The 20,614-nt window shown below is 38.0% G+C and overlaps 1 protein-coding gene and 1 pseudogene across 1 annotated transcript in view; one reads left to right on the forward strand and one right to left on the reverse strand.

The window, feature by feature from the left end:
• Nucleotides 1–390: 390 nt before the first annotated feature.
• The window catches only part of LOC128569228 (protein ZGRF1-like), a 36,932-nt gene continuing 16,708 nt past the window's right edge, over nt 391–20,614 (reverse strand). Inside the window, exons 10-18 of the mRNA XM_053567388.1 lie at nt 18,514–18,673; nt 12,922–12,999; nt 12,581–12,728; nt 12,023–12,150; nt 10,625–10,748; nt 2,618–2,794; nt 2,347–2,481; nt 863–1,124; nt 391–661 (exon numbers count right to left, since the gene is read on the reverse strand). Coding sequence (XP_053423363.1) covers nt 537–661; nt 863–1,124; nt 2,347–2,481; nt 2,618–2,794; nt 10,625–10,748; nt 12,023–12,150; nt 12,581–12,728; nt 12,922–12,999; nt 18,514–18,673 — 1,337 coding nt within the window. The 3' untranslated portion in view covers nt 391–536. The remainder of the gene's footprint in view (nt 662–862; nt 1,125–2,346; nt 2,482–2,617; nt 2,795–10,624; nt 10,749–12,022; nt 12,151–12,580; nt 12,729–12,921; nt 13,000–18,513; nt 18,674–20,614) is intronic.
• Nucleotides 3,929–4,416, forward strand: LOC128587706 (60S ribosomal protein L21-like; annotated as a pseudogene).

Below are 20,614 nucleotides of genomic sequence, written 5' to 3' on the forward strand. Positions count from 1 at the left end.
ATCTCCTACTGTGAACTTTTAGTGTTTTCCTTTCTTTTCTTTTGTACTTCTTGAAAGTTTTGTTGTGAATATGTTTTTATTTATAGAATGGTGAGGCATTATATTTAAAAGATTCTGACAGAACACAGAAAGGGCTGTTGACATACCCAACTGTGTAAATATGTTCTAACAGATGAGTTTTTGAAATATTCACGTATTACTGAAATACACTGGTATTCCCCATGTCCCGTAACTTATGTAAGTCATTTCTTTAGCAAATAAATAAAAATCTATAAATAAATTGTTAGAAAAAAATTTATTGCTATTAGTAAGATTTTATTTTACCTTTAACATCTGTCTTAATATAAATAATATATACTTTTTTGAAAAAAAATTTTAGATGAGTTTAGCATGTTATTTAAATATCACAGATATATTTTTATTATGGGGGCTTTAGGGTAATAAAAATATTAAAAATATTTGATGTAAAATCAGTCTGAATTTACTTAAAATACAATATATTTATTCCATGTCTTTTTTGTGAATGAGATTTATCTTTAGATTTTCTCTTTTTCATTCTTTCTCGTCTGCTTTTCTTCTGCTTGTTTTTCAAAATAATCTTTCAGGATGTGGTTCAGCTGTGGTTCATATTGGCTTGCATGTTGCAATCCATCTTCCCTTCCTTAAAAATAAATAGAAAGCATGAGACAACTATTTTTTATTTTATAGTGATTTCCTTATTACTATTATATCAGTCACCTCCCACAGTGGCAAATTCAGAGCTGTTCCTGCCTGGACCATCCCAAGCATTAACTCATAAAAGTCAGTGTTAATTCAAAATTCTTGAATTAAACATGTTTTTTTTTGTTTTTTGTTTTTTTACCTTCACAATGCTGGATCACACGCCCCCAGAGTCGATTTTTCCTCAGACAGGCTAAATTTCCCACAATCAACAAATGCCTCTTTCCTCTGGTCAATGCGACGTTCATTCTTTTTTCTGAATCAATGAATCCTACTTGTCTTGTTCTTACGCAGGACAGAATAATGATCTCTTTTTCAGCTCCCTGAAAAGCATCTACTGTAGACACCTGCACACTTTTGATATCAGGATGGTCAAAGTCCCTGGCACTAAGTAAATGACAAAGCTGTAGTGGAAAGAAGACAGGGGTCATCAGGGCACAGATGCAAGAACTTAAGCTTCAGAACCTGCTCACGGCAACCATTTTAATTTAATTAATACTGGATAATTTTCATTCTCATCTATGTTTCACATAGACTTGGCTAGATAGTTTCTAAAATGATGAATGAGTAGATGACAGTATTAAGTATGAAATGAAATCAAAAGGAATGTGTACTCTCTAATATTTAGAGCTAATTAATGGGTACACACGGACATTAGAAGATGTAAAGGTCATTGGAAATTAAGAAGGGGGAAAAGTAAAAACTTACTTGTTGAGTACAAAGATCACTATTTGGATGGTGCACCAAAAGCCCTGACTTACGCATTATAAAAGGTGTTAAAAGGTAACAAAAACACGTATACATCCTTAGTATTTTGAAATAAAAAAATATTTTTGCAAAAAAAAGTGATGATTGATTTCATGCTGGGAAATTCATTTGGACATGCTAATTTGAAGCTGATAAATAATGATGAAACAGGGTGGCGCCTATGGCTCAATGAGTAGGGCGCTGACCCCATATATTGAAGGTGGAGGGTTCAAACCTGGCCCTTGCCCAACTGCAACCAAAAAATAGCCGGGCGTTGTGGCGGGCGCCTGTAGTCCCAGCTACTTGGGAGGCTGAGGCAAGAGAATTGCCTAAGCCCAGGAGTTGGAGGTTGCTGTGAGCTGTGCCACAGCACTCTACCAAGGGCGATAAAGTGAGACTCTGTCTCTACCCAAAAAAAAAAATAATAATAATAATAATGATGAAACAGATGAAAAATACTAAAAGAAAAATCTAGTTATAAGTAATTGTCTCACGTGTACATTAATCTGGTATCTATCCTTGATTTACTGATAAAATGTCATAATAACCAAAGAACATTTTGGAAAACAGAGATTCAATTTCATCTGTCCCAAAACACAAAGCATACACCGTATTTTCTTCCTTCTAATTTGTTTATTTGAATTTTCACTCCAACAGCTGTAAACTAAATTTAATTAAACCTTGTTAGGTTTACATTTAATTATACGGAAAAAAAGCCAGACCAGAAAAACATCAGAGTGTTTCTTTTTTAATACGTTAATTATAGTACCAAAAGTTTTTTAAGCACCAAACCAAACTGCTGCAAATGTAATATTAAATGTTGTGATATATAATTATAATATTCAATATATGACAAATATTGTAATATGTAATACAAACCTTATACATCTGGGACTTGTATAATGTTATCACCCCAATCATAGAGCCTGCTATTCCACTTGCAATCAGTGATTGAATCAGCTTGAGTGTAAAAGCAGCTTCTGCCATATTATGAAAGCTGTTATCTCTTTCAATCTGGAGTAAGAAACAGAGACTAAATTGTATTTCCCAGAAAGGTTATGAGAAGCCCCAGTAAAATCATACAAATGACAATAAAATTAAGCCAGAAAACTAAACCAAATTGACTCCCATCAACGTTAATGTTATTTACCTGTTCTAGTCCTTTAACATTATAAAAACACAGGGTTGGTAGCCATTCCAATAAAGGGCTCCTCTCTGTTTCTGAAATACCATTCACAAGGTTTCCATCATAAAACAGATCATTAGCAATAGCACTGATGATAGGGTGACAACGGTATTGAGTTCTCAAAAGAACTGGCTTGTGACCCTAAGAAATTTAATTCAGAAAAATAAGAAATTAAAACCTAAGTTTTTTTTCTTCCTACAGAAAGAAAAATGATATTTTTAAAAGTAAAATATTGCTACATTGTGGTCTTAAAGGATGAATTACATCCATGATAGAACAGACTATAAGCTTTTAAAATCTACTCTGGCATTGGCCTAACACTAAATTAAAAAGAAATGTTTTTAAAAATTAGAAAGCATTGTTGATAACTCATTTATTAACTTTCCTCCTTGAGCAAAAGCAATTTTTCATTCTTAATCTTCAAAGAAGTTTCATATTTTGTTCATATATCGTAAGATCCAAGCCCCATCTATTTTACGGCTCTTCTGGGGAATGTTCTTTATTTGCAAAAAGTTCTATAGTAGTGTTAGAACACTTTGAATAGCTAGAAACTACTCTAATAATTACACATATAATTAAATAAAGAATTAATGGCCACATGGACAAAGAATCTTCTATGGGAAAAAAATTTAAGAAAAAAGCCAATCCAAGTACTCTTTGGGGCATATATGTGTCTAAGTTTATAAGTCTAAGTCAGGTGGCGTCTGTGAAACCTCTGACAAAATGTATTAAGTATAAAAACACTAAAAGAAAAAAATTGTCAAAGGATCATTATTTATAACTGGAAACAACTAAATATTTAATATTAGAGAAATAACTAAATTATGGTATAACCACACAACATCATATTTAGTGATTAAACATATTCATGACAATAGTAATAACAAGGGGAGATATTTACTACTATGTAAGGTTTTTTTAAAAGGCAGGATAGAAATCATATTTATGGCATGGTTTCAACTTTATAAAAATACATACACAGTAGAACCTCCATAGTTGACCACCTCCCTACATTGATCACCTGCTCATGTTGACCTAATTTCATAGACCAGACATGCACCACATATACACAGCAGTACAGTAGTCCTAGTTCCTTATGTTGACCAGTTTATTATAGTCCTTTGGGTGGTCAACTTACAGAGGTTCCACTGTAATTTGTTACATGCAGAGAAGCCTAGGATAAAAGATGGGGAAAAAATATTAAAATTTTTACAAAGGCTTCTCTCTTAACAGCAGTGAGGTTGCCTTTCAGCTGGAGACACCATCTTCTAGTAATTCACCAAAATGATGAACACAAAGGGAGAGGAGAGGCACCCGATACATGTTCTCTAGGCCTTTTAGAAAACATAGAGTTGTTCCTTTGGCCACATATATGTGAATCTACAAGAAAGGTGATATTGAAGACATCAAAGGAATGGGTACTGTTCAAAAAGGCATGCCCCACAAATGTTACCATGGCAAAACTGGAAGAGTCTACAATGTTACCCAGCATGCTGTTGGCATTGTTGTAAACAAACAAGGGCAAATTCTCGCCAAAAGGATTAATGTTTGCATTGACCATATTAAGCACCCTAAGAGCTGAGATAGTTTCCTAAAATGCATGAAGGAAAATGATCAGAAAAAGAAGGAAGCCAAAGAGAAAGGTACCTGGGTTCAACTGAAGCACCAGCCTGCTCCACCCGGAGAAGCCCACTTTGTGAGAACCAACAGAAAGGAGCCTGAGCTCCTGGAACCCATTCCCTATGAATTCATGGCATAATAGGCATACAGCATAACACACAGGTGAACCAAGAGAACCAGTTGAGCAGAAGCATAAATTGCTAGAACCTATTCCCCATGAATTCACGGCATCATAGGCATAGCAAGCTTTGTCACATTCAATGGAAAGGGCCTCTCCCTGAACTGCTAGAAACTTTTCCCTATGAATTCATGGCATAATAGGTATTAAAAATAAAAGGCTATCATTGGGGCAGTGCCTGTGGCTCAGTGAGTAGGGCACTGGCCCCATATATCAAGGGTGGCGGGTTCAAACCCAGCCCCAGCCAAACTACAACAAAAAAATAGCCGGGCGTTGTGGTGGGTGCCTGTAGTCCCAGCTACTCAGGAGGCTGAGGCAAGAGAATCGCCTAAGCCCAAGAGCTGGAGGTTGCTGTGAGCTGTGACGCCACAGCACTCTATCAAGGGTGACGAAGTGAGACTCTGTCTCTAAAAAAATAAATAATTAAATAAATAAATAAATATGACATATGAAGTCAGATAATTAAGTTCATGAACTTGCCTCCATGTGCTTACGCTGGCTGCACTGTACCAACAACATGGTAAGAGTTCATAACCTTGGTATATCAGTGTCTCACAGATATGTTTGTGTTGATGTGTGGCGGTGTCTTGCTGAGTGGTGTTCATTATTGTTGTGTGTTTTTGTATGCCCTCATGAGAATGTTAGAGCTTTGTTTGTTTAATAAACAAACATTAAATTTCTCATTAAACTTGGCAAGAATGTGAAACTTAGTGAATGTAGAATGTAAATGTCTTAACACAATAACCAAGAAAATGCCAGGAAGGCTATGTTAACCAGTGTGATGAAAATATGTCAAACAGTCTATAAAACCAGTGTATGGTGCCCCATGATCGCATTAATGTACACAGCTATGATTTAATTAAAAAAAAAAAAAACTTGGCAAGAGTGGAAGTGAAATCAGGGACATGTTACTCCAAGTTTATGGGGACGATGCCACAAAGAAAATGGCATTATACAAATAAACATTTTTCTGAGGGGAGAGAAATCATCATTCATGAAGAGACATCAGGATGGCCAACAACAAGCAGCTGATGAAAACATTGCTAAAATTTGTCAAATTATGCATCAACATCATCAGGTGACTGAGAGAAGCATAACAGACCAAGTAAACACCGATAGAGAAACAGGAAATCTTTTGTGGTTTTTGGCCGGGGCTAGGTTTGAACCCGCCACCTCCGGCATATAGGACCCGCACTCTACTCCTTGAGCCACAGGCGCCTCCCGAGAAACAGGAAAATCTTAACTGAAAATCTTGGCATGAGTAGGCATGGCTCTTGTACCACAACAATGCACCAGCTCACAAAACTGTGAGAGAGCTTTTAGCCAGTTAACAAATTACTGTATTGGAATATCCTCCCTACTCATCTGATCTGGCCCCTAATGACTTCACCTGAAGATAAAGGAAATATTGAAAGGAAGACATCTTGATGACATTCAGAACATCAAGGGCAATATAATGACAACTGTGATGGCCATTCCAGAAAAAAGAGTTCCAAAACTGCTTTGAAGGATGGACTATGTGTTGGCATTGGGGCAGAGTTTCCCAAGGGAAGTACTTTGTAGGTGATTGTAGTGATATTCCACAATGAAGTATCTAATACTTTTTCTAGGATGAGTTAAAAATTTTAATTGTCGGGCGGCGCCTGTGGCTCAGTCGGTAAGGCGCCGGCCCCATATACCGAGGGTGGCAGGTTCAAACCCGGCCCCGGCCAAACTGCAACCAAAAAATAGCCGGGCGTTGTGGCGGGCGCCTGTAGTCCCAGCTACTCGGGAGGCTGAGGCAAGAGAATTGCTTAAGCCCAGGAGTTGGAGGTTGCTGTGAGCTGTGTGAGGCCACGGCACTCTACCGAGGGCCATAAAGTAAGACACTGTCTCTACAAAAAAAAAAAAAAAAAAAAAAATTAATTGTCAGACCTCGTAAATAGCTAAAAAAGCCTTCTTCATTATTTCCTTTACCTCTACCACTTTCCCTAAAAATAACCCCGATCTTGAATTTGTTTGATGGCCTGCCATGCATGTTTATGTATGTTTATTGTATTTTTTTTTTTTGTAGAGACAGAGTCTCACTTTACGGCCCTCAGGTAGAGTGCCGTGGCCTCACACAGCTCACAGCAACGTCCAACTCCTAGGCTTAGGCGATTCTCCTGCCTCAGCCTCCCGAGTAGCTGGGACTACAGGTGCCCACCACAACGCCCGGCTATTTTTTGGTTGCAGTTTGGCCGGGGCTGGGTTTGAACCCGCCACTCTCGGTATATGGGGCCGGCGCCTTACTGACTGAGCCACAGGCGCCGCCCATGTTTATTGTATTTTTATATCTATAAGTAATATCTGATGCACTTTTGAAATTCTCATAAATGGCACTTTACTTTTATATCTATAAGTAATATCTGATGCACTTTTGAAATTCTCATAAATGGCACTTTATGTATTCCTTTGTACTTTGGTTCTTTCAAGATCCACTATGTTTCTGAGTACTACCTATATGGATGAAGTTCATTCATCTTAACTGTTTTATTTTATTCCACTCTGACTAAATCACTTTTTAGTTTATCCTTTATTTGCTCTACCAAATAAAAACCTATTTAATATTTTAAAAGGCATTGACAATAAGTGAAAAAGTAAAGGACAGAGCAGTATCCACAGCACATTACTTTGTTAAAATGGAGAAATATTTTATATATTTGCTTACATTGGCATAAAATATGACTGGAAAGATACAAGGTGTAACAGTTGTTTTGGGAGAGAGAACTTGAATGGTTGGAGGACAGGAGTAGAAGTCTTCAGGGTCTCTGTGCTTTTTAGTTCCTTTTGAAGTTTGAATAATGTGACTTTATTACCTGTTCAAGTTACTTTAAGAATTTAAATACTTGGCTCAGTGCCTAGCTCAGTGGCTAGGGTGCCAGCCACATACACCAGAGCTGGCAGGTTCGAATTCAGCCCGGACCTGCGAAACAACAATGACAACTCCAACCAAAAAATTGCCACGTATTGTGGCAGGTGCCTATAGTCTCGGGAGGCTGAGGCAAGAGAATTACTTAAGCCCAAGAGCTTCAGGTTGCTGTGAGCCATGACGCCACAGCACTCGACCAAGGGTGACATAGGGAGACTCTGTCTAAAAAAAAAAAAAAGAAAAGAAAAGAAAAAAAGAATTTAAATACTTTTTTTAAATTAAGATTTTTTAAACAGCCAGTTAGTGAAAAGATCTGATTCAAAAGAGGTTGGATACTGACTTGTGAGGGGGTAGACAGTTTTAAATTCAATTCAAGGCTGAGCATAGTGGCTTATGCCTGGCAATCCTAGCACTCTGGGAGACTGAGGCAGGTGGATTGCTTGACCAGCCTGAGCAAGAGCGATACCCCATCTCTAAAAATAGCCAGGTGTTGTGACGGGCACCTATAGTCTCAGCTACTCAGGAGACTGAGGCAAGAGAATCACTTGAGCCTAAGAGTTTAAGGTTGCTGTGAGCTGTGATGCCACAGCACTCTACCCAGAGCAACAAAGTACAACTCTGTCACAAAAAAAAGAAATATATATATATATATATGTACACACACACACACACATATATATAAGTAAATAAATAAAATTCAATTACAATTAAAAGCTCAAAACAACTGAAGTCATGGTTCTTTTTTTTTTTCTTTTTTTTAAGAGACAGAGTCTCACTTTTTTGCCTTCAGTAGAGTGCCGTGGCATCACAGCTCACAGCAACCTCTAGCTCTTGGGCTTAGGCAATTCTCTTGTCTCAGTCTCCTGAGTAGCTGGGACTACAGGCGCCTGCCACAACGCCCAGCTATTTTTTTGTTGCAGTTTTGGCTGGGGCTGGGTTCAAACCCGCCACCCTTGGTATATGGGGCCAGCACCCTACTCACTAAGCCACAGGCGCCACCCATGAAATCCTGGTTCTTCACAAAACGGACTATATCACAAGTCAAACTCAATGCAACTTGAAACTAAATGTAAAAGGGAACTTATGAATTAAGAAGGTAGAATAAAATTGCTTTATAGAATCTATACTCTGATACCAAAATGTAAAGAAAAAAAAAACCTAGTAAAAGGAAAAAAATCCAGTAGTTATACAACAAAGAAAGATTTACAGTCAAGTCAATGCCGTAATTTTTTGGGGGGCGGGGGGGCAGTTTTTTTGGCCAGGGCTGTTTTGAGCCCGCCACCTCTGGTATATGGGGCCAGCGTCCTACTCCTTGAGCCACAGGAGCCACCCAATGCTATACATTTTTAAAAGTGCTTGTCATCAAGAAAGAAACAAGGGCGGTGCCTGTGGCTCAAAGGAGTAGGGCGCTGGCCCCATATGCCAGAGGTGGTGGGTTCAAACCCAGCCCTGGTCAAAAACCGCAAAAAATAAATAAAAAGAAAGAAACAAGATCCTGGGATGGAGGGGAGAAATTCAGCTTAGTGAGAGTCCTAATTTCTCCAGAAGCCACATAATAGAAATGGCTTCTAAGAAGAATATGAAACATGAGGAGCGAACTGGGCAGTTTTTAGTGGAAGTGAAGGCTCTGAGAACCATACCTCAAACTGCTGGGACATCTGAGGCCCAAGAGTCTCCCTCCTATGGTAAAGGGAGAATACCTCCAACCACGTCGAATGAATCCTGTGTATTTAACACAACTTTAGAAGGGAAAGTGGCCTCAACAGCTAATAAAGACAGCACACATTCTTTTTTTTTTTTTGAGACAAAGTCTATGGCGCCCTCGCTGGAGTGCCATAGCGTCACAGCTCACAGCAACAGCACACATTCTTAACACATTCTTAACCCCATTATCTCCTCCCCTCTACTCCTACACCATCATACTTTTAAGGAACTGAGAAAACAGAATACAGAATACAAATTGAGAGAGCTGCCCAAGCACCAAGCATGAACGTCAGAAAATAAAACAAGTGTAGCAACTATAACATACTATAGCTTCTCCCCAAAATTAATAAGGGAGATAATGCAGAAGACATGTATAAAATCTAGTCCAGACAAGAATATAACCAAAGAACTAAAGAAAAATGGCCAAAAATATCCACAGGTGTTCAAGCTTTAGAATTTAATCAGACTATAATTCAGTAAAACAAAATCTCAAAGGTGAGATGATGAAAAGATAGAGATTAAAAGAGACATTTCAATCCCAAGGACGCAAACCTATTTTTTTTTTTTTTTGAGATAGGGTCTCACTTTGTCACCCTCAGTAGAGTGCCGTAGCATCACAGCTCACAGCAAACTCCAACTCCTGGACTCAAGTGATTCTCTTGCCTCAGCCTCCCGAGTAGCTAGTACTACAGGCCCCCAACACATGCCCAGTCATTTTTTGTTGCAGTTGTCATTGCTGTTTTTTTAGCTGGCTAGGGCTGGGCTCAAACTGCCACCGTTGGTATATGGGGCTGGCACCCTACACACCGAGCCAGAGGCACTGCCCCAAAACAAACCTATTTTCAAAATAATATCATTAAAGAACTAATAAAATAAAAGCACCAAGGAACAAAATACAATTTCTTCAAAAAACTCACAATAATTCAACTTAAAACTCAATGAAATGTGAAATTCAATATAAGGGGAACAGAAATAAAATTTCTGATGCAAAAGAAAATCTTCACAGACAATGCAGGTGACATTAAGACAATATAAATAGAAGTCAGATAATGATTTCCAATATAAGAACAACTGGGGTACCTCTGCTATGGACTGAATGTGTGTGTGCCCACAAAGTACATATGTGCAAGTCCTAGTCCCCAATGTGATGATATTGGGGGATGGGACCTTTGAGTGGTAATTAGGTTTAGATAAGGTCATGAGGTTGGGGCCTGCATGGTGGGATTAGTATCCTAATAAATCACCCAATCTCAGGTACTCTCTTATATAACAGCAACACAAAATGAATTGAGACAGTGAATTTTGCCTCAATTTAAAAATGCATTAAGAAATCATTTTTAAAAATGTTTAAATGTGAAGTGCTCTACTAAAGTACATAGGGTAAAGATTCTTTTTTATAAAAGGTACTTAAATCACAAGGTTCTACTTATTTAATAAGATTATTACTTTCTAAACAATTCCAATTATAAATTATCTTAAAGCAAGAACTAGGTCTTGTAATATTTTCATTCTCTACCAGGCCACATACACAGTATATAATAAGTAGATAATAATTCTGTGAGAATTTAGCAGTATATACCATTAAGCAAAGTCGATCAAAAAGGGTTTGTTCTAATCCATTTTCATGAGCCGCATCGGAACCCTGAATAGTAGGAGGCAGCTGTTTGGGGTCCCCAACAAGAATCAGCTTTTCACACTCAAACCTAAAAACAGAATTTCAAAAATTAAGCAATAAAAAAAGGGTGTATTAACACCATTTATGGCAGTTTTCCAAAATATATTTAAAAATTCACATCCCATGAAATGTCCTGAGAACTAACAAGACTTTAATAATACCAGTAAGTATATTAAGGGCTTTGAAAATTTTATTCCACATAATTTATTTATGCGGAATTTATTTCTGCATAAAGCCTATTAAGTTTCCCTTGCCTCTGCATGGAATTCATATTTCACAGAACATATCTGGGCCATGCTGACTTTTAGAATCCATAAACTCTTAGAGGTTTTCATACAAATCATTTTGCCTAAACCCTTGCTTTAGAGGTGAAGTAAAGTAGGTTTTCGGCCTAAATCCAAGTTTTATAGACAAACTGTATCTGAATTTCAACTTTGTTAAAATTTGCAGACACAACAAGTTATTTCCATGTTTCACTATTCTTAGTAACCTGGAAGGAGTTTATGCTGCACGGCTGTGGTAAGAATTAAACGAAATATGTAATGTGTTTGGTATACAGTAAGTGTTCAACAATTATTACCCCTCTACCCTCTGCTGCTCTTCCATCCTTGGCTCCTGAGTAGGATGATAAACTCATCCTAAAAATGGAAAGCCTATGATCTGGGAACCTTCCACATCCCAAGCAAACTATGAGAGTTGGTATCCTGCTCCCTCATTAATTGGGCACAGAGCAAGGACTAGAACTCAGGTCTACTGAGTCCTAGTCTGGTGTTCTTTCCACTACCTTTAGATATCCCACTAAGAGATGCTTTAAAAGCACAATGTTTCAATTGGCTGGGACAGCTTACAAGATTTCACTATCTTCTAATTTTAGGAGATAAGTTTTTATTTTCAACTTGTTTTTCATTACACACTTTACATCCTTTTATAATCTAAAAACTGTTTTCAAAACCTAAACATGAATTATATTAAGGTAAGGAAACTGAAGGACATTCTTCAGTGGAGTTAGGTTCTCAAGCTATAACTAAAAAGCAATCTTTACCTATTTATGAAATTTGCAAAGTTCTAGTAGAATCCTAGCACTAGAGCTATAAATGCTTTAAGAATTATGCCATCCAGATGTCTAAACTGTGACCTAACAAAATTTTGATAATTAACCTTTCCACCAATTTCCCTCTGTATACTTTTAAGATATAAGTTTACTACTTGAATCACTAAGAATTTTCACAAAAAAAGTTTATTGTAAGTCTGAACTGAGGAAATGTTTAAAATAACTGTGACATCTGAGCGCTCTTAGATTACCTTGCAACGGGAAGGAGTGAGGCTGGTTCAGTTATTTGACTGCACTCATCCAACACAACCACTGGAAATTTAAGGTCATTCATGCACGGGAATGGGCAGGCTGCACAGGTAGCTCCAACTACTCGAACCTTTAGTACAACAAAAAATGTTAATAATTAACAATTTAGAAAATAAAAGAACATTTTTTACCAAAGTATGGGTAGGCTAAAATCAGAGAGCAAGCTAGTTCTAATTTCCTAGCAATTGGAAACCACAGGTCACTGTATCGCCACATTTACTTTCCTATTCAAACCTATAAAAAAGATATGCAAATGAGGAGAAAAGATGACTAAGTCCTGGTGAGTTAGATCTGTTGAGATCTAAAGAATGCTTTGAAGCAAACATAAAGTGTACACTGGCAGACTATATCCAAGGCATCCATCCACATGCACAATCCTTAGTTGAATCTAAACTATCGCAGCAGTTTGTTTTATTTAAAGGAAATATTCTTCCATTGGCAGAAACAAGAGAATCCAAACAGTTGGTATAAAGAAACACACTGAAGCTCCTCCCTTGTACCTGCTTCAGCAGGGTTCTGTTGGTTCCCAGTTTATGCTGCTCGATACTTTTTCTCACATAGAGTCTTTCCACAGGAGTCAGGTCTTCTTTCATTAGTGCATGTAGTTCTTTTAATTGTTCGTTTTCATTTTCTGAGCCAGCATGCAAGCTAAAGAAAGAACTGCATTTTAGAAATCCCTCTTTGTTTCATTTTTCATAACATCACGAAAAATCAAAATGCAGATACAAGAAAAGGCTTTCTCTGCTCTTCTTCAAAAACCATATTTAAGGTTCAAGAGTTACATAAAATTACCATCTTTGTCTCTGAATGATCTGTGACTTTTGGAGGTGAGCATTCTTACCTATAAGGTAAAATTGGCTTGGCAATCTTCCTAATACTCCCAACTCTGACAAACTTTTCAAATCCAAGACTGAGAAGCCTTTAAAGAAAGCAGGATAAAATCAATTTTGATTATTTAAAACATAGTATATAAAGCAAAATTTCACATATTTATGTTATCCAAATTAACTTTGTATAATAGTATATTTTTGTTAACAATTTAATGTGAAATGCCTAAACTCAAAGTAAATACAACGTAGTTTAAAGATTTTTTTATATATGTGATACATTTTCTAAAGAATTTTACAATATATATTTCTTATGTTTAAGCCTTATTAAAAGTTTGTAAAATATCAATGTTAGTATTTATTACAAATAAAAGTGTTTCTAACCACATAATATCATGGAAAGCAATAGCTACCATACATTTAGCATGGAGATTTATTAGAAAGAGCCTCTTTGTATACATAACCTTTAATATTTATTACCGCTCTGCATCATCTAAGGTGTGAGCACATGGAAGCTCAGTGGTGAGGTAACCTAGCTAGTGAGTGGAGTCAACCACGATTCCAACCCGGGCAAGTCTGTCTACATGCAAGAGCTATGAGCATTCCTTTACCACATAACCCCCAGTTAGAGCATTTTAAAGAAGGATCCCTCAGCTACCCTTTCTTCTTATATATCTTACAGTTTTAAACTAGGAGTAGAATTAGATCTCAATGACACCCAATCCTCCAAAACATCTTCTACCATCTCAAAATGGGCATTTTAAAAGCCAGAGAAGTAAACTATTACTCTCCAACACAATTTTCCAAAATAATTATAAAACTATTTTGTGTCATTACATAAATAGATTTCAATTTTTACATTTTTCACAGGCTTTATCTTGGAGAATAGTCAGCTGTTTTTCAGTCTGAAATATTAGCTTAATTTTTTTCAATGCAAGTTTGTGTTAAATCTGTAATAATAAATGGTGCAGTATTATGAGGATACTATCCATTCCAATAGGAATACATGGTCTGTTCAAGAGCACGAGGAAAATTTTACTTCAGTATGAAAAAATGTATGAATGAATAAAAGGAATCAAGGCTTAGATCTTACTTACAGTTTCACATTCCTCAGGTCCTTATCAGAGGTTTCAACATTAAAGAATCTCTTTTTTTTTTAGGTTTTTTTTTTTTTTGTAGAGACAGGGTCTCACTTTATGGCCCTTGGTAGAGTGCCGTGGCCTCACACAGCTCACAGCAACCTCCAACTCCTGGGCTTAAGCGATTCTCTTGCCTCAGCCTCCCGAGTAGCTGGGACTACAGGCGTCCGCCACAATGCCCGGCTATTTTTGGGTTGCAGTTTGGCCGGGGCCAGGTTTGAACCTGCCACCCTCAGTATATGGGGCCGGCGCCTTACCGACTGAGCCACAGGCTTCCTGTTAACTTCTACTACTCAGTACTTACCGTCCCTCTTCATTCTAACTTCTTGAATTTTTTTTTTTTTTTTTGTAGAGACAGAGTCCCATCTTATCACCCTCGGTAGAGTGCCGTGGCATCACACAGCTCACAGCAACCTCCAAATCCTTGGGCTTAGGCGATTCTCTTGACTCAGCCTCCCAAGTAGCTGGGATTACAGGCGCCCACCACAACACCCAGCTATTTTTTTGTTGTTGTTGTTGTTGCAGTTTGGCCGGGGCTGGGCTTGAACCCGCCACCCTCGGCATATGGGGCCGGCACCCTACCCACTGAGCCACAGGCACCGCCCTTGAATTGTTTTTTAATTGTCTTACAGTCTAGAGTTAAATTTTCATCTTGGACTAGGCAATCTAAAGTTCTTTCCTGTTTAGTCCCCAGGTAACTCTTCGCCGTCTTGAATCAAAAAATGTTGTCTAGGAGGCCGGGCGTGGTGGCTCACACCTATAATCCTAGTACTCTGGGAGGCCAAGGAGGGTGGATTGCCTGAGATCTGTGAGTTTTAGACCAGCCTGAGCTAGAGCAAGACCATGTCTCTAAAAACAGCCAGGCATTGTGGCAGGTACCTGTAGTCCCAGCTACTTGGGAGGCTGAAGTAAGAGAATTGCTTGAGCACAAGAGTATGAGGTTGCTGTGAGGTATGATGCCATGGTACTCTATCCAGGCCCAGGGCAACAAAGTGAGTCTTGATCTAAAAAAATGTTGTTTATAGCCATTCTTTAAAATTACTTGTAAGAATGCAGACTGGCATAACCTTTCTGAAGGGCAATTTTGCAAAGCATATTAAAAGCTTAAAAATGTTTGTATCTTGTAACCAATATGAATGAAAAGAAAAAAGCAGTTTATATATTTTATTCTAGCTCCAGGACTTTTTCCAAAGGAAAGAATCAGAAATGGGAATAGTGATCTATGATTAAGGATCTTTGCCATAATATAATTTATAATGGCAAAACTTACTGATCAAAAATTGTTTAAAGTAGGGTATAAGCATATCATTGAATATAATAGAGTTAGGAAAAAATGTTTTCTAAGAAGATTTAATACTCTAGAGAAATAACTTTTAAATTAAAAAGCAAAGTACAAAACAATATATATTCTTGAATCTCAGTTTGGAAAACAAAATGTGTGTGTATATTAAAAAAATCTATAGGCTCGGTGCCCATTGCTCTGTGGTTAGGACACTGGCCACATACACCGAGGCTGGTGGGTTTGAACCCAGCCAGAGCCTGCTAAACAACGACAACTGCAACCAAAAAAAAAAAAAAATAGCCGGGCATTGTGGTGGGCACTTGTTGTCCCAGCTACTCGGGAGGCTGAGGCAAGAGAATTATTTAAGCCCAAGAGTTGGAGGTTGCTGTGAGCGTGATGCCACAGCACCCTACCCAAGGAGACATAGTGAGACTCTGTCTCAAAAAAAAAAAAAGAAATCAAGAAATCTATAAAGAAATACAATAAAAATCTATATAGTCTGCATGTTTTCTACCGTAAGCATTAACTTATATAATTATAAAAGAAATTGAAATTTCTTTTCTCGACACAGTTTGTCTCTCTCCCTCTCTTTTCTTTTATTGTTGGGGAATTATTGAGGGTACAATGAACCAAGTTATACTGCTTGCATGTGCTGGGTGAATCTTACTCTCTTGCCCTCAGTAGATGCCATGGCATCAGCCTAGCTCACAGCAACCTCCAACTCCTGGATTTTTTTTTTTTTTTTTTTTGTGGTTTTTGGCCGGGGCTAGGTTTGAACCCGCCACCTCCAGCATATGGGACCAGCGCCCTACTCCTTGAGCCACAGGCGCCGCCCTCCAACTCCTGGATTTAAGGGATCCTCCTGACTTGGCCTCCCAAGTAGCTGGGATTACAGGCAGCCACCACAATACCTGGCTATTTTTTCCTAGTTTTAATGGAGATGGGTTCTTGCTCTTGCTTAGGCTAGTCTTGAACTCCTGAGCTCTAGTAATCCTCCTACCTTGGCCTTCAGAGTGCTAGGATTACAGGCATGAGCTATAAAAGTTGATTTTTTTAAAGACTTATAAATAATGAATTACTTCTCCTGATCAAACTTTGTCATTTATGAGGTAATTCAAATCATTAAACAAGGGCATACTGATAAAATATAATATTTTCTTTGTATTTTTATTAACATCTTATACACTCCCAAAATTTTTACATCTGCAGAACAGATTGTTACTGTCTTCTTTGGATCCTTCTTACTGAATTAAAAAAATACAATTTGCAGCTCAGCACTCATAGCTTAGTGGTTAGGGTGCTGGCCACATGCACCGGCACTGGTGGGTTTGAAGCCAGCCTGGGCCTGCTAAAAAACAATGATAACAACAACAACAACAAAAATAGCCAGGAGTTGTGGCAGGCACCTGTAGTCTTAGGTACTTGGGAGGCTAAGGCAAGACATTTACTTAAGCCCAAGAGTTTGAGGTTGCTGTGAGCTGTGATGCCAGAGTTTTACTATGTTACCGAGGGCAACATAGTAAAACTCTGTCTCAAAAAAAAAAAAAAAAATACAATTTGCTTAAACTTTTCAGCTATTTTACTGTTACGTGTTCATACAGACAAGTGAACAAGAGACTAATATAGAACTACTAGTTCTGGCATTTGATTTTAGCCTACTTCTAAGGTAATAGACTCGAGACCCCTGGGTCAGAGACAAAGGACTTTTACTAGTAACATAGGGAGCAGTGTAAGCATCAACATATTTCTATTAGTTTCCCTGGCTCTCAAGTCACACAGGAAGATGCAGAGGGTCCAAATGGATGCCTGCAAATATAGTGGCCTGAGATATTTGTACCAGAATGTTTATTGCAGCCCAATTCATAATTGCTAAGTCATGGAAAAAAGCCCAAGTACCCATCGATCCACGAATGGATTAATAAATTGTGGTATATGTACACCATGGAATATTATGTAGCCTTAAAGAAAGATGGAGACTTTACCTCTTTCATGTTTACATGGATGGAGCTGGAACATATTCTTCTTAGTAAAGTATCTCAAGAATGGAAGAAAAAGTATCCAATGTACTCAGCCCTACTATGAAACAAATTTACGGCTTTCACATGAAAGCTATAACCCAGTTATAGCCCAAGAATAGGGGAAAAGGGGAAAGGGAGGGGAGGGAGCGGGGAGGTGGGCAGAGGGAGGGTGATTTGTGGGATTACACCTATAGTGCATCTTACAAGGGTATATGTGAAACTTAGTAAATGTAGAATGTAAATGTCTTAACACAATAACTAAGAAAATGCCAGGAAGGCTATGTTAACCAGTGTGATGAAAATGTGTCAAACAGTCTATAAAACCAGTGTATGGTGCCCCATGATCGCATTAATGTACACAGCTACGATTTAATAAAAAAAAAAAAATACAATGGCCTGAGGTATAGGACAGGAACACTGAAGTTCAGGATCCACTATTTTTATAACAAGTAGTTAGCAAACGTATTCTTCTTTTTTTGGAGACAGAGTCTCACTATGTTGCCCTCATTAGAGTGCTGTAGCCTCACAGTTCACAGCAACCTCCAACACTTGGACTTAAGCGATTCTCTTGCCATAGCCTCCCAAGTAGCTGGGACTACAGGCACCCACCACAATACCTGGCTATTTTTGGTTGCAGTTGTTGTTTAGCTGGCCCTGACCGGGTTCGAACCCTCCACCCTCGGTGTGTGTGGCTAGCGCCGTAACCACGGTGCTATGGGCACTGAGCCAGCAAACCTCTTCTTTGTCCTAGAGGGAAACATTCATTTCCTCATCAATCAAAGTTGCTTATTGCAAACACAACCCTGAGAAGTGTCTTAGGGAAGAGTGGCCAGGGTCTTGCATCTTTGGCATCCCAGCAGGGATGCTCAGGGCCAATGACAGATGGCCTACCCCAACAGCCCCGCATGGACTTGGCTGAACTTGAATTTTTACATGAATATCATTGTGTCAAAATTGTCAGGACTAATATTTGATTTTACCCTACTTATAAGCTAATTAGTTAAATTAGTTAACCTGTTGCTGTTTCATAGATACTGGTTCCTGTTTGAGACAAAGGCCTTGTATTCTTGGCATACCCAGCAAACATGCATGGATGTGTAGGGCCTGTGTTGTCTCAATAATAATAACTTATAACATTAGCTACTTAAATACACTTGTCATACCTACCCAAGAAGTATTCTGTCAACAGCAACATTAGTGGAAGAAGAAATCAGAAGTTTCCATGGCCTTGCACTTCCAACTGCAGGAGCTTCACTCTTTTCAAATAGCTGTATAAAGAACAAAACCACCACTGCCAGCAAATAACTCTTTCCTGCTCCAAAAACACCTAATTATTTTAAAATAAGGGGAAAATATAAAAACAACATCACAATAAGTTTCTGAAAGCACAAGACGTATAACATTTCATCCATCTCTTCTTTTCTTTATTTAATTACTAATTTCTTCAAAAGACATTGAATGCTCATTATGTGCTAAACACAAGGGATAAAAGATAAATAACCAAAATACCTCTACTTTTAATGAGGCCATAGTGTACTTAGGATGACAGACAAGTAAAGGAATAGTGATAAAATAATATGGTAAATAATAATGTATGGGGTTAAAAAGGAAAAACATCTATTTCTTCTTTGGTAGAGGTGGGAATACTTCCTAAAAGTAAGAAGTAGCAGAACTAAGTCTGACTGAATAAGATATTTAGACTGCTTAGAGAAAGGGTCATTCTAGGCAGAGGCATGAAAAACATGTAATTAACTGTTAAAAGAAATTGAAGTTTTTTTTGTTGTTGTCGTTAGTCAAGACAACTGAACCTTCATCCAATCATTTGAAAAAAATCACACTGGTACCTAAAATACTTCATTATAAAGATTAATTTTTATCACAAAGGTTTATGATATAGATTCATTTAAATGAGACATTAATTTACTTTAAATATTTCTATATAGGGCTGGGCTCAGTGGCTCACATAATCCTAGCAGTCTGGGAAGCTGAGGCAAGTGGATTGCTTGAGCTCAAGAGTTCCAGACCAGCCTGAGCAAGAGTGAGACCCTGTCTCTACTAAAAGTAGGAAAACTGAGGCAAGAGGATCACTTAAGCCCAGCAGTTTGAGGTTGTTGTGAGCCATGATGCCATAGCACTCTACCAAAGGTGACAAAGTAAGACTCTGTCTCAAAAAAAAAAGAAGGTATTTCTATAGCCTATAGCAAGTAGGAAAGAGATGAGGCTGAAGAGGTAGGCAAGGGGGTAAATCAGAAAAACTTGGCTTGTTACAGCTAAAAAAGTTTAAATTTTATCTTAAAGGCTAGGAAAATCATTGAAGAATTTTAAGCAATGAGACTGATTTAATCAGACCGTGTTTTAGAAAAACAACTTTGGTGAATTTGTGAAGGTAAATCAGTTAGAAAGCTGTGTGAGATAACCACAATAATAAACGCTTAGACTTTACTAAGTGTCTCCCATATGCCAAGCACTATTCTAAACCCTTTACCTGTGTTAAATCATTTAATCCTCTAACCCTATAAGGTAGATGCTATTTTGACCTCCATTTTACAGAGTAGGAACTTAAACTAAGAGATAAGTAACCTACCCAAGGTCATACAGGTAACAAATGACAGAGCCAGGACATAAATCCAGGATTCTAGCTTTAGAGCTCACACTCTTATTCATACACTCCATACACTCTTCTCCATACACTCTTCTTCACTAGAGTGTATGGAGATATGATGAAGACTGGGATTGGGGGGAGGGGTGAGAAGTAAGCTAGAAAAGAGATAATCCATATGAGAGATGGAAAGAAGCTAGAAGGGACACGTCTCAGGGACTGATCTAACAGGGGGAGATGAATAGTAAGAGAGCAGGAGGATTAAGACAGAGTCACTTAATCCAGAAAAAAAGAAAAATATAGCAGGGTTCCCAGATACTGATTTGGTAAACAGGGTGGATCCAATGTAATTCCTCAAATGGGACAAAAAAGTAGGATCAGCTTTGGGGTAAAGGTCTATGAGAAGTGTGCTATAAAGATGACATAATCTAGATCAGTGGTTCTCAACCTTCCTAATGCCGCGAACCTTTAATACGGTCCAAAGGGGTTCCGACCCACAGGTTGAAAACCGCCAATCTAGATGGAAGTATTCACTCTGAATAGGAAGAAGTAAAGGTTCACTGGGACAGAACCAAAACAGGAAAGGAAGGGACAAGGTTATGAGAATGAAGGTTTGGAATAGCTGCTGCAACAGACAGAAGAGAGAGCTAACTAAGAATTAATAAGTTT

Source organism: Nycticebus coucang, chromosome 1 (genome assembly GCF_027406575.1).
Source record: "Nycticebus coucang isolate mNycCou1 chromosome 1, mNycCou1.pri, whole genome shotgun sequence".
Classification (NCBI taxonomy): Eukaryota; Metazoa; Chordata; class Mammalia; order Primates; family Lorisidae; genus Nycticebus; species Nycticebus coucang.